At 50.3% G+C, this 13516-nt stretch overlaps 1 protein-coding gene across 6 annotated transcripts in view; it reads right to left on the reverse strand.

Annotated features, from left to right (window-relative positions):
- Window positions 1-13516, reverse strand: part of PFKFB4 (6-phosphofructo-2-kinase/fructose-2,6-biphosphatase 4) — a 44779-nt gene that overhangs the window by 13550 nt on the left and 17713 nt on the right. For all 6 annotated transcript variants that reach the window (XM_084752701.1, XM_084752702.1, XM_084752700.1 and 3 more), the window contains exons 4-9: window positions 12722-12788; window positions 9958-10032; window positions 9573-9629; window positions 8746-8867; window positions 6680-6887; window positions 5851-5997 (exon numbers count right to left, since the gene is read on the reverse strand). In XM_084752701.1, coding sequence (XP_084608827.1) covers window positions 5851-5997; window positions 6680-6887; window positions 8746-8867; window positions 9573-9629; window positions 9958-10032; window positions 12722-12788 — 676 coding nt within the window. The remainder of the gene's footprint in view (window positions 1-5850; window positions 5998-6679; window positions 6888-8745; window positions 8868-9572; window positions 9630-9957; window positions 10033-12721; window positions 12789-13516) is intronic.

Genomic DNA, 13516 nt, shown 5'->3' on the forward strand with positions numbered 1-13516 from the left:
GGCTGCAGCTGCCTCCTTCCCTGTGGCCTCCGACTGGATGACTCTGAGGAAAATGGGTGAGGGAGACCGGAACAGAAAGTGAGAAACGGACACAGTGAAAGCTCCATGGCAGAATCCTGCAGTGACCGCTGTGAGTCACTCAGGGCTCCTCTCTGAGATTCTCACAGGCAGGAACTGAAACCTGTTTCTAACAACAGATCACAGCAAATGTGACAAGCTATCAACTACACAATCACACTGTATTATTAAAAAATTTCTGTTTGGTTTGGTTTTTTTTGGAGACAGGGTTTCTCTGTGTAGCCTTGGCTGTCTTGGAACTAACTCTGTAGACCAGGCTGACCTCAAATTCACAGAGGTCTGCTTGCCTCTGCCTCCCTGAGTGCTGGGATTATAGGTTTAAAGTTTCATTTTTATCAACTAAAGAGACAGAAGTTCTTTCTTACTAACTTTGAAGAAATAAATTGCTGATTTTTTTTTCCAAGACAGGGTTTCTCTGTGTAGCCTAGGCTGTTCTGGACTCACTTTGTAGACCAGGCTGGCCTTGAACTCACAGCGATCCACCTGCCTCTGCCTCTCGAGTGCTAGGATTAAAGGCGTGTGCCACCATGCCCAGTTTAAGATTTTTTTTTTATTATTTTTGTACAGTAAGTATTCTGCCTGTATGTGTGCCTGCCAGAAGAGGGCACCAGATCTCATTATAGATGGTTGTGAGCCACCATGTGGTTGCTGGGAATTGAAGTCAGGACCTTTGGAAGAGCGGTGTTCTTAACCTCTGAGCCATCTCTCCAGGCCCCAAGTTGCTAAATTCTAAGCGGTCCAGATGGCAAGGAACTGGCCTGTAGGAGCACGGGTCCTGGCAAGTGGTAGCTAGGAGGCTAGAAAGCTTACTCCTATAGCCTTTAGGACATGAATTCTGGTGACAAGTACACAGGCTTGAAGGAGACGCCAAGCCTCAGAAGAGACAGACTTCCCGGATGACAGAGAACCCAGCCACAGATGCCAGGCCTGAACCACAGCATCAGTGAGGGCGGCAATCCGTGCTGTCTGAAGTGACTATGTGTGTGAGGGCTGTAGAAGGCACACAAATGCACATGAGTAAAAATAAAAGCTCTTTTAAAAAAAAAAAGAAAAGAAAAAGAATACAAAACACTAGCCAGCCCTAATCTCAGAAAAGATGGAAAATCCACCGAATTCCTATTTTAGTATCAGGGAATTCAGGCTTCTGCATTCCACCTGTTCAGGACACCCGGCCCCCAGGCTCTGGTGCTGTCCACTCCTCTGTTTTCCTCTTTCATCACACACACACACACACACACACACACACACACACACACACACACACACACACACACACACACACGCCAGTAATACCCAGCAGCCCCTGGGTGCCTGCCTTATTTCACCTAACCTAATGTCTTCCAGCTCATCCAAGTTGCTTCAAATGTAGAATTTCTGGTTTATATTGGGTTTTTTTGTTTTTGTTTGTTTTTTGAGACAGGGTTTCTCAGGGTCACCGTAGCCTGGTTTATATTCTGATTCAAACAAAACAACTGAAGAAAATTTATAGGACAATTAGTATACTCTGAACGTGGACTAGATAATTAATTACTTCCATTTCTTTTCTTTTAATTTTAATTAATAAAGTTTTCAGGTCAGGTTTTATGGTATAACTTTAACTGGCCTGGGACTCGCTCTTGTAGACCAGGCTGGCCCCACCTCACTAGAGCCACCTCCCCTGCCTCCTAGGGGCTGGGATTAGAAACATGGCCAGTGTGCTTCTGTTTTGTTTATTTGGTCTTTATGGTTTTTTGTTTTTTGAATTGTTTTTATTGTTTGAAACAGGTCTCATTCTATAGTCCAGGTTGGTCCTAAACACACTGTAATCCTCCTGCCTCAGCTTCACAAGTGCAAAGTTCACATGTGTGAACCATTATGCCTGGTGTCAATGACTATTTTATAAAGATTCCTTAATGAGGACATGGTTCTGCCAGTAAGAACAAGTTATTTCCAGCAGTACAAATAGAAATGAAATATTAAGCTTGAATTTGCTTGAAAATAACAGTAGGGGGCTGAAGAGATGACTCAGAGGTTAGGAGCACTGGCTGCTCTTCCAAAGGTCATGAGTTCAATTCCCAGCAACCACATGGTGGCTCATAAGCATCTATAATGAGATCTGGTGCCCTCTTCTGGTGGGCAGGCACACATGCAGGCAGAACACTATAAAAAATAAATCTTTAAAGAGAGAAAAAAGAAAATAACACTAGAAAAAGAGAGCACGCCTTAAATCCCAGCACTCAGGAGGCAGACGCAGGTGAATCTGTGAGTTCAAGGCCAGCCTAGTCTACAGAGAGTTCCAGGACAGCCAAGTTCTGAGAGAAAGGAAACCAAATAAAGTTCTCTGAATCTACACTCACCCCAACCCCCTCCTATACCCAGGAATTTGGGCCTCCAGTACCCCTCAGGGCTCTCTAAAACTTCACTTTCTTTCTGCCAGCTATGCTTAGCTTACACACCACCAAGTGTTCACCCGCTCACTGCCAAAGGGTGCCACCAGGCTCTTGCCAAGAACCCCAGTGACACTGTTGTGATATCACAGTGGTCACTTTGGGGCCTGGCGTCAGTACACACTGTAGCCACCATGACCCACTGACTAGAGCCTCCTGCTGCCTTCCTCCTCAGCACAGGCTGCCCGCGCTCTGCCATGTCTACACTGTACGGCCCCAGCCCCGCGCCTGGGCAGGCTGCCCGCGCTCTGCCATGTCTACACTGTACGGCCCCAGCCCCGCGCCTGGGCAGGCTGCCCGCGCTCTGCCATGTCTACACTGTACGGCCCCAGCCCCGCGCCTGTGCAGGCTGCCCGCGCTCTGCCATGTCTACACTCTACGGCCCCAGGCCCGCGCCTGGGCATGCTGCCCGCGCAATGCCTTCTCCCTGCACATCCTGGGGACCTGCTCTTGGACACCTACCATGGATGTTGCCCTCTTACTCAGCACATATTTACTGAGCAGTGACCATGTGGTGAGCAAGGCGGGCACAGTTCCTGCCCTCAGGTGACTCATCTTTGCCCCAGAGCCCAGGTAGTGACTGGAAACCTGGAGCTATCCTGGATGCTACTGTCCCCTTTGTCTCCACCAGGACCCTGGTCCTCAGAACCTGGTCCTGGTTCCTGGCAGGGACTGGATAGATGAAATGCACCCACCTCTTCCTCTCCCACAGGCACTGGTCACTACCTCACTGTGAGCACACCTGTTTCCCTCCTATAGCGTCCCTCACGTCACCCAACAAACTGCTCAAGGGGGCTTAGGTTCCGGCTAAGGTTCAAGGAGGCTTAGGGTTGTTGGGAATGGGCAAAAGAAACTCTAAGGACCGCCATTTCATTTTCAGACTCCATTTGATCATAAGAAGAAACTACAAAGTCCCAGGCCCTTGGGGAATTGGGGACCTCCCAATAGCTGAATGGCTTCTCTTGTGAAGGATACAGTTGTCTGAGTCCAGCCATCTCAGGGACAACATCCTCAACTCTCTGACAGGGTCAAACAAGTTCATGTTCCCAGGCCCAGGGACCTACTTACTCCTATCCTGATTGGTAGAAACTCCTTTGCTCAACCCCTTATGTCAAATATGATTTGACAGTGCTGCAGCCCAGCCCACTCCCCCTCACTTTATGGTTTCATCCTTTAAATATGCTGTACAACCTCCCTTCAGGGCCACAGTTCAGCCCCCAAATCTGTTTTGCTCTAATTGATTAGTAGCAGCTTAATTACAACAAATTTTTGTAAGCTGGGCATGGTGGCGCTGGCCTTTGATCCCAGCCCAGCACTTGGGAGGCAGAGACATGAGGATCTCTGAGTTTGAAGCCAGCCTGGTCTACAAAGTCCAGGGCAGCCAGGGCTACAAGAGAAACCCTGTCTTGAAGAACCAAAAAACAAAACAAGAAATAATAAATTTTTGTTATTTGCATTGACCTGGTATTTGAGTTATATTGGATTTATGTTGGATTTAAGTAGACCCCAGATTCACACCCAAATCGTTAGAGACCTCTGCTTCTGGCGTTGAAAACCATCAGCAACCTAGCGGAAGCTGCTTCCACGACTAGACAGAGGTGGCTCACCACTAGCTTTGGCTGCCCACCAAAAGCAAAAGCGATCCTCTGACACGCCCACCTCTCCCTGAGACCTTTGTTTTGTTTTGTTGTTTTGAGACAGGGTTTCTCTATGTTATCTTGGCTGTCCTGGACTCGCTTTGTAGGCCAAGCTGGCCTTGAACTCACAGAGATCCGCCTGCCTCTCTCTGCCTCCCAAGTGCTGGGATTAAAGGCATACGCCACCCTCCCACCCCCCCCACCCCCCCCACCCCGGCTTCTCACTGAGAACTGAAAGGCAGGCACAGGTGCAGAATATATTAGTGTCCCCTAAAATGAAACCAGCAATGAAATGCAGTAATAAGGCAAAAGGCCTCAACTACGATGTGGGTAGTCCACGCCTGTAATCCCGGTGCACAGAGGCTGAGACAGGAAGATTTCCATGGTTCAAGGCCAATAGGGCTGTATGTACTAATTTCCAAGCTCGTCTGGGCCACAAAGTGAGAGCTATGCTCCCAAACTTTAAAACAAAACAGAAAAAGATGATCGATTGATAGACAGACAGACAGGACAGACAGATCCAATGACTCATAAGCAGAGTGTAAACTCCTAATTAAATCAACATGGTACTGGTATGTAAACAGATCCGCATGTCACATATGAACCTAATATAAAAAGAAAATATATCCACAGGAAAACACAAAGTAAGTTTTTGTCAAAATAAATTTAGTCTAGAGAGTATACCTGTGGGACTAGGGATACAAATGAAAAGAAAAACCTAGATAGTTTAAATGCCAAAGAGAGGCGAGTGTGAGGGTTAAGGAACAATGAGACAGCTCATAGCACACTGTGGTAAGCTGCCACGTGCTGTGTGAGGGCACTGGGAGGCTGCTGGGTGGCCCAGACTGTGGCAGGGAGGGGAAAGGGCAGCAAAAAACACTAGTAAACACACAGGGGGAAAAAAAACAGGTAAAAACACTCTGCCCTTAAGAACAGCTTGACGGCCGGGTATGGTGGCGCACGCCTGTAATCCCAGCACTCCGGAGGCAGAGGCAGGGGGATCACTGTGAGTTCCAGGCCAGCCTGGTCTACAGAGCGAGTCCAGGACAGCCAAGGCTACACAGAGAAACCCTATCTCAAAAAAAAAAAAAAGTGAGTACATGTGCACATATATGTACACGTTTGTGCTTCAGTATGAGTGTGCATGTGTGTGGTGTGTGTGTGGTGTGTGTGCACATGTGTGTGGGTGCCTGAAGATGTCAGAGAGTGTATTAAAGTGTCACGTTCCCTGCAGCTAGAATTATATACAGGTAGTTACAGGCTGGAACCTGAACTCTGGAAGGACTGAACCCTCTCTTCCAGCTAAGAGGTTACTTTCGTTAATCCTGTGAAATAAAAATGTCTACAGGAGGGAAGAAGAGCCCAACATTTGGCCACAGGAAGCTCATGCACAGAGAGAAAGCTCAATGGTCGGCTCTAGCTCAACGTCCGCATAGCTGTTTCAAGTGCCTCATCTGGTGATATTATCGCTACCTGTTGCTATTTGTTCTTTTGTTGTTGTTTTTGAGACAGGGTTTCTCTGTGTAGCCCTGGAACTAACTCTGTAGAACAGGTTGGCCTGGAACTCACAGTGATCCCTCTGCCTCTGTCTCCCGAGTACTGAGATTAAAGGCGTGTGCCACCATGCCTGGAAACAGGTCAAATTTTAAACCCCCCAAATATGGACAGTGCCCAGAGGGCGGGCAGGGGAGGGAGGGGGCAGCAATTACCGCGTCAATCTCGTTGAGGACCTTCCACTGCTCGTAGGGCACGCTCAGCGCCTCCGCTGTCTGAATTGTCCTCTTCATCTGGCTCGTCCAGATCTTCAGATCCCGGATGTTCTGGTCACTGATAAACTGAGCCAGATGCTTCGCAAACTGAAACACAGCACAGCACAGCACACTCGGCCCCACAGGTTCTGGCTGCCTCACAGGACCCCAAAGTACAGGTGCATGGGGTCCTGTCCAACCTCAGGAGAAAGGTTCAGTTTAAAAAAAAATCACGCTAGGCCGGGCGGTGGTGGCGCACGCCTTTAATCCCAGCACTTGGGAGGCAGAGGCAGGCGGATCGCTGTGAGTTCGAGGCCAGCCTGGTCTACAAAGTGAGTCCAGGACAGCCAAGGCTACACAGAGAAACCCTGTCTTGAAAAACAAAAAACAAAACAAAACAAAAAAAACAAAAAAAATCGCGCTAACTTCCCAAGATGCAGATGCCAAAGTGCTGCTCTGTGCATTGTCCCCAGGCCCCAAGAGCAATCCCAGGTTTGTCAGGTTCCCCCATCTTGAGCCACTGTCCCAAGGCCATGTGACTTCTTCTATGAGTCCTTGCTATCTCCATGAACTGTGTGAAGGCCAGGGAGCTGCACAGCTGGGACTCAGGCCAGAAAAGGCTCAGCTGGTGTCTGCTTCCCTACATTCTAGACCGAATAAAGATCGCTATGGACGCCCCTACACACACACTCACACATCCATCCTGCCTCCCAAAGGTACCAATGCACAAATGCATGCACACACACACACACACACACACACACACACACACACACACACACACACTGACCTCTCTGCCCCGGGGTGATAGTCCAGGATCCCCACCAATCCGGCCCTTGAGGTTGAGCTCGCTCTCCCCATGCCGGCAGAGGTAGATGGAGCGGGGTGTCACGTGGATGTTCATGAGGTAATAAACAATGCGGCTCTGGATGTGGTCAGCAACACGGTTCACCACGTAGCTCTGCCCCACATCCATGATCTTGATGTAGGACAGATCCCTTGCCAGAGAGAAGGTAGAGAAAGCCTGTGAGGGTGGCCAGGCCCTTGGAAGCACATTGGCAGCCACAGGAAGCACCTGCAAAGCCTGCAACTCTCAGCACTGGCTCTGAGATCACAACACACAGGACCACCAGCTGGTGTGCGAGTGACGAGGGTGAGGCAGCAGCGACACACAGACAAGCACTGTGAGGTCCAACACTCAGCTTGCTGCGAAGGTGACATCTAGAGAGGGGGCCAGCCAAATCATGTCACGATTTTACAGCTGCGTATGTTCCTAGACCCCTTCCCGCCTCCCTCTGCGCTCTGTAAACTGAACCAAGAGAGAGCCTTTCCTAGAGCTGACCTGACAGTGACAGGCAGAAACTCCATTTCACAAAGTTCCTGGTCAACTCTCCTTCCCTGAGACACCACCCTCCCCTCTCCCCACCCCCAGGAACATAGTCAGGGTCATCTATGCGCCAAGGAGTTGTCACTCTCCTCATCAGGCAACCAGTGGTCGAGAGGCACAGGATGGCGGGGCTTTTCACTCTCTCCACTTCCCTCTTGTGTGATGCTAGCAACAGTGGGCATGGCTGTAACTTAGCAGCGGTGAGGACGGGCTGTGACTTAGCAGCGGTGAGGACGGGCTGTGACTTAGTAGTAGTGGGAACAGGCTGTGACTTAGCAGGACTGGGGACAGGCTGTGACTTAGTGGTGGCGACAGGCTGTGACTTAGCAGTGGTGGGGACGGGCTGTGACTTAGCAGCACTGGGTAAGGGTTTGGGCATGAGCTGTGAAGGAGCAGATTGCTCCCTGGACATTCTCACTTGTGTTCCCACTGTCTGCAAAGACCACGTATGTGCGTTCCCTTTATATTACCAACAAAGCCAGGAAAACAAAATGTGCTGACAGGCCTAACTGGGGTGCTCTGGATGAGCCCCACTACTGCAGTGGTACTGAAGAATGACAAAAAGCAATGCTAGGAAGATGGGGGTGGGTAACAAAGCCACACAGGGAGAAGAGGCCTAAGTGCCATTTAGCTCCAGCCTGGCTGCAGAGCCCAGCAGAGGGAATGTGGCAGCCCATGGCCAGCACAGGCGCCGCTAGTGTATAAACGCCCCTGTAGCCACCCTCCAGCAGCGGCTTGTGTTCTTGGTTCCTATGCATTATACAGCTTTACATAATTATTAACATCCAAATGTATATTTATATTCCAGCCTCTCACTTAATGCTGTGCAACCTATACTCCCACATCTTTCCATAATTATGATTTATGGTGACTAAGGTCCCACCAAGGCCTCACTGCTATTTACTTAATTACTGCTGGTTACACTGCTGCTGAGGGTGTAAACTGGCAAACTACTGCCAACAATGTAAATGCTGTCCGTAGGCTGTTTTCTATAAAGTTTTAGCGGAACACACCCTTGGCCATTTATTTACACAGTGTCTTTTGCAGTACAAATGGCACAGTCAGTCCCTGCTGAAGGGATTGTGACCCTTCCAAACTCTAAATGAACCGTTCTAAGGTCCCTGGCCACTCAGCGCTCCTGCTTGCTCTTCCATCCCAGAGGGAGGCAGATGGACCTGACTGCTGTTCACAGGCAAAATCTGGCTAGCCCCATCCACCTCCCCAACCACACACTGAAAGAAGGGCACGAAGTGCTTACAAATAAATTCCTTTTGGAAACACCCTCTGTGTAGCAATTAGGCTTGATTTTATGATGGGACAGGAGGAAGTCCTGACCCATAGAGTTCCACATGAGGTTAACAGGTGGATTTTTCTGCCCCAAGGAAAGAAAAAAAGAGAGGTCAGAGCTGCCAAGTGGAGCCCCACCGTCCACTCACTGCTGCCGAAGGCTGCCGAGCTCCATCACTCACCTGTCCAGGTCTTCATCCAGAGACTCATATGAGTTTTCATAGCACTCAATGCGCCTCATGAAGTCCTCAGTGGCCTCATCGCTGTCCCGGTTGACATAGTCAGGGCTGCCCAGCTTCACTTGCTGCCAGAGCCATGGACAGAGCAAGGGACACATCAGGGCTGCAGTCCAGGCAGAGCCAGAAAGCAAGGACACGGCTGGGCAGGGGTCAGGGAGACGGCCCCGAAGCCAGGCCAGGGCTGGGGCCCTGAGTTAGTCTCTCTGTGGCCCAATGGGGGGAGTTTGGGGCTCCTCTATCCTGAATTATCTTTCAAGAGAACATGGCCGTTCTAGATAAGCCAGGGGAAGGAGTAAGAGTGACGGTGGGAAACAAACCTGAGTATTAAACAGAAACTCTCCGAGCTGGGTGCTTGTAATTGCAGTATTCGGGGAGGCAGAGCCTCTAACCCTCTGTGAGTTAGAGGCTATGGCTATAAAGTGAGTTCAGGACAGCCAGGGCTACACAGAGAAACCCTGTCTCGGAAAACAAAACAAAAAGGAAAGGCCCATACCACCCCTGGCTGAGGCTCCTCCAGACTATGGGGGGGTGGGGGGTGGGGGGTGGGGGGGGTGAAGGAATGTGAAAGGACCAAGAATGAAGGCCCCTGAGACACTCAGCCCTCACACAAATGGTCCTCAGCAGTCCAGGCTCAGCTACCTCCCCACTCCCACAAACGTCAAGATCATTGAAGGTCGGCCCAGGCACATGGCCAGACCTGGAAAGGGACCTCACTGTCACATGTCACCTGTCCTATTACCATCCCCCAAGAAGCCAGATGTACCACTCACCACAATGTTGGCAGCTATGACCTCAGGATCCACACAGATGGATTCCACAAAGAAGGTCTGCAGCAGAGGGACCAGGGAGAGCAGGGACAGGACCACAAACAGGGTTAGTGACCTGTGCTTCCTCCCAGGGTCTCTCCCTTCCTCCCACAGCCATGCTGACCAAGCTTGGGCGTCATGTAGCTAAAGGAGGTGTCGCTCTATCCTGGGCTCTCCCACCAGAGCCCTAGAAAGCAAGCTCCAGGAGAGGGAACTACACCTCCGTCTCAAATCACACTCAGCAACCCTGATGCCCAGTGCCCACGAGCACCAGCAGGCTGCAAAAGGAGTCTCTAGCAGCCCAGATGTACAGCAACCCAGCTAAGAAGGGGTACCCAGGAGACCTCACCTTGTAGCCATTCTGTTCCCCAAAGTTAAAGATCATCGCTCTCCGTTCTCGGGTGGTATTGGTTGCATCGAAAACCTAGGACCAAACTGGGGTGAGCTCAGGACCCGGCCCTTTGGAGGGTGCTGCGGCATAGGCATTCTCTGGGGACTGGGCTTCTTGCCAGGATCCTGCCCAGGTCACCAGCCTGGCCTGTCTCCTACAGACTTACACAGTGGCAAGCACTCAGCAGTGCTCTGCATGCAGTTCAGGTATGACCAGCAAATTCTAGCAAAACCGGTTAAGCCTGGTTCTATGGTTAGGATATGGTTTTTCTCCTAAGGTTCCTGTTCAAGTTCTCCCAAGACAGAAGCAAGTCTGGCCTATTCAGCTCTGTGTTCCTATCACCGGATGTGATCTTTTCCTCCCTTGAGGGCTCCTGCAATGATATTAGATCCTAACAAAGGCTTGGGGGTGGCATGGCACCAGGAGTTGGGGGGGCGGAGTGGGGATGCCAAATCTTCAACTTTCAGCCTCAAAACTGTGAGCTAAATCTCTTTTCTGATGGCTTAAGTAAAACAGGGTCTCACTATAGTTCAGACTGGCTTTGAACTTACTGTGTAGGGCAGACTGGCCTCAGACTTGCAGCAATCCTCCTGCCTATGTTTCTCAAATGCTTGGATTACAAGTATATGACACCACACCTAGCAAACAAAACTTCTTTTCCTAAATTTTTTTTATTACATTTTGGGGGTGGGGTGGGGGTGGGGGAGAGTCGTCAAGCCAGATGACCCAAATTGGATACCTAAGACCAACACTGCAGAAGGAAGAAGACCAAGTTGTCCTCTCCTCCTGTACTTGGGCTGTCACTCTCAACATACATGCTCAGAAAAAAAAAGAAATATTGCCTGGTGGTGGTGGTGCATGCCTTTTATCCCAGTACTTGGGAGACAGGTGGGTGAACATCAAGTTCGAGGCCAGCCTGGTCTATACAGTAAGTTCTAGGCAAGCCAGGACTACACAGAGCAACCCTGTCTTCAAAACAAAATGAAACCAAAACAAACAAATGGAGCCATGAAGAATTAATTGTAGAACCAGCACTTGGGCGGCAGAGGCAGGGGGATCCCTGTGAGTTCGAGGCCAGCCTGGTCTACAAAACAAGTCCAGGACAGCCAAGACTACACAGAGAAACCCTGTCTCAAAAACAAAACCAACAACAACCAAAAAAAGGAATTGTAGAAGAGGAAGCTAAGAAAATAGGAAGTGGCGGAGTCTGAGTTGCCAGAAAGTGGCAAAGGCAGTTTACTAATGTCATAACATTTGGCAATCTCCATGCCTGGAGGATGGATTTCCCTAAGGAGGCCCCTGGAACAGAGCCTGAAGCAGGGAGATGCTCGCTCAAGGAGAGAAGCTGTGACGACCCTAAAGGGCCCCCAGGTGGAAACATAGAAACAGCACAAGATGCCCTGGCTCCCCGACAGATGAAACTGGGGAAAGATGAAAAAATCAAAGGTATCTGACTGCTCTGCTGGCCAAGCTAGAAACCATCAACCAACAGAGCTTCCGGGGTGGAGGGGGCAGGGTGGGGTTGGGGGGAGGGAACCTAGGTATACCACACCCAACCATCAGACACATTCTAAGCCAAGAGTAGTGATGCAGGCCTGCAACCCCAGCTCTTAGGAGGCAGAGGCAAGCAGATCTATGCGTTAGAGGCCAGCCTGGTCTAATTCCAGGACACCCAGGACTATTCAGAAAAACCGGGTTTTGAAATAAAAATGAAAACAAAAACCTAACCAAGTAAAAAAAAACCATTTCTGCTAGGTGAGGTCTCACCCAAGTATTTCCCAAGCACTCTGTTGTTGTTTTCAGAGGTGGGGTTTCAGGCATCAGTTTTCCACAGCTACAGCTCCCTATGTAGCCAAGGATGCTCTGATCCTCCTGTCTCCACCTGCAAAGGAGACGTGCTCTACAGGCACACACCGCCATGCTGGTTTGTTCCATGCTGGAGGTCAAGCGCTCGGTTTCATGCCTCTACTGAGCTACGTCTTGAGCCACTTCACCGAAGAAAATCTATCTGTGGGGTTAACAGGTCAGCCAATGCTGGGCGTTGGGCTCCACAGTGAGTTCCAGGACAGCCAAATCTATACACAGAGAAACTGTCTCGAAAAACCAAAACCCAAAAACAAAAACCAGGACAGCAAAGCAAAGAGACGGGGGCCCGGGTTCCAGGAACAGAACAGGTGCTCTTCCCAGGAGAGAAGAGCAAGGCGCCCACAGAGCCATGGCAGTGCCAGCGTCAGTGAACGGAGCTGGGAGCCAGAGACTTCCAGGAGGAAAGTGGAAGGTGGTAGGGAGGAGACAGCTCTTAAATCTGAATGTACAGGGCTGGGAGAGGCCCTTCCTCACGGACACCTCAGCTCTGCCTGGTCATGCACTTCATCCGACTACAGGAGTCATCTGTCTGCTGGAATCCCTCACCACGCCTCAGCTGCTTTCTGGAATGGGCTCCCTATGCCAGGAGAAGGCATATGTGTGGAAGGCTGCTGCTGGCCAAACTTCAGAAGGAAGAACTACAGGGTTAGATGTAGCAACAAGCCCAGGGGGAGACGGCTGGCCCAGACACTTCCTTCTTCTGCGTGCTTCTTCCCTGGGCTGGCACCCTCAGGCACCCAGGGCCACACCCACCCCACCCTGTTTCCCTTCCAAGTGCCTGATGAGCAACCAGCAGACAGGGTGGGGTGGGGGAATCCTGGGTCTCTCTTGGCTGGTTTTAGGGTGCCACACTCACCGCCACATGTCCCCCCTCCTCACTGAGAAACTTCCGGACATCAGAGAGGGCTGCCAGCGCACACTGCCTTCAGGAAAGAAAACAGAGTCAGCCTAGCGTCAAGCCTTTAACCCTACCACAGACAGGAAGAGGGGACAGCTCTCGGGTCGCCCCCCCCCCACACTTTTCAAGGTTTCCTTCTTGCCTTGGGCTAACCCTCAGCATGTGGCTCTAGTCTGACTGTGTGCTCCTGGGTCTCGGGTCTTCTAAACTCAACCTCTTATTGTGGCACGCTGTCATTCTGCCATGTCCACAACTCCTAAATGTCATGCATGTTCTGTGATTACCAAGATAAGTGCTTTCTTGAATTAATGTATTTAATTTTGGTCTATTTGTTTTATGTATATGAGTGCTTTGCCTGCATGATGTACACTGAATGTGTGCGCACCTAGTGCCCTCAGAGGTCAGAATAGTGTAGAGGGATTTTAATCCAGCAAGTGGCTACTCGGGGTGGAATACGGACATGCGCTTAGCACACACCTTTAATCCCAAACAAGGATGGTAAAGTTAGTTGGTAGAAGGAAGTGGCCAGGTTGGAGTTTGTCCATGTGTTGGTGCAGCTCAGCAGAGGCACCTGCATGCAGCCAGAGCAGCACAGAGAGAAAGAGAGGAAGCAGTTTTCCTGGGAGAGTTTTACAGAGACAGTTGAAGAGAGAACAAACTAGACTCAGGTGAAGACAGAATGAGCCAGAAAGTGAGAAGGAGCCAGAAGATCAGAACAGATTGCTAGAGTTAGTTTGATGCCAAGCAGAGCAA

Source organism: Acomys minous, assembly GCF_964271855.1.
Source record: "Acomys minous genome assembly, chromosome: 13".
Classification (NCBI taxonomy): Eukaryota; Metazoa; Chordata; class Mammalia; order Rodentia; family Muridae; genus Acomys; species Acomys minous.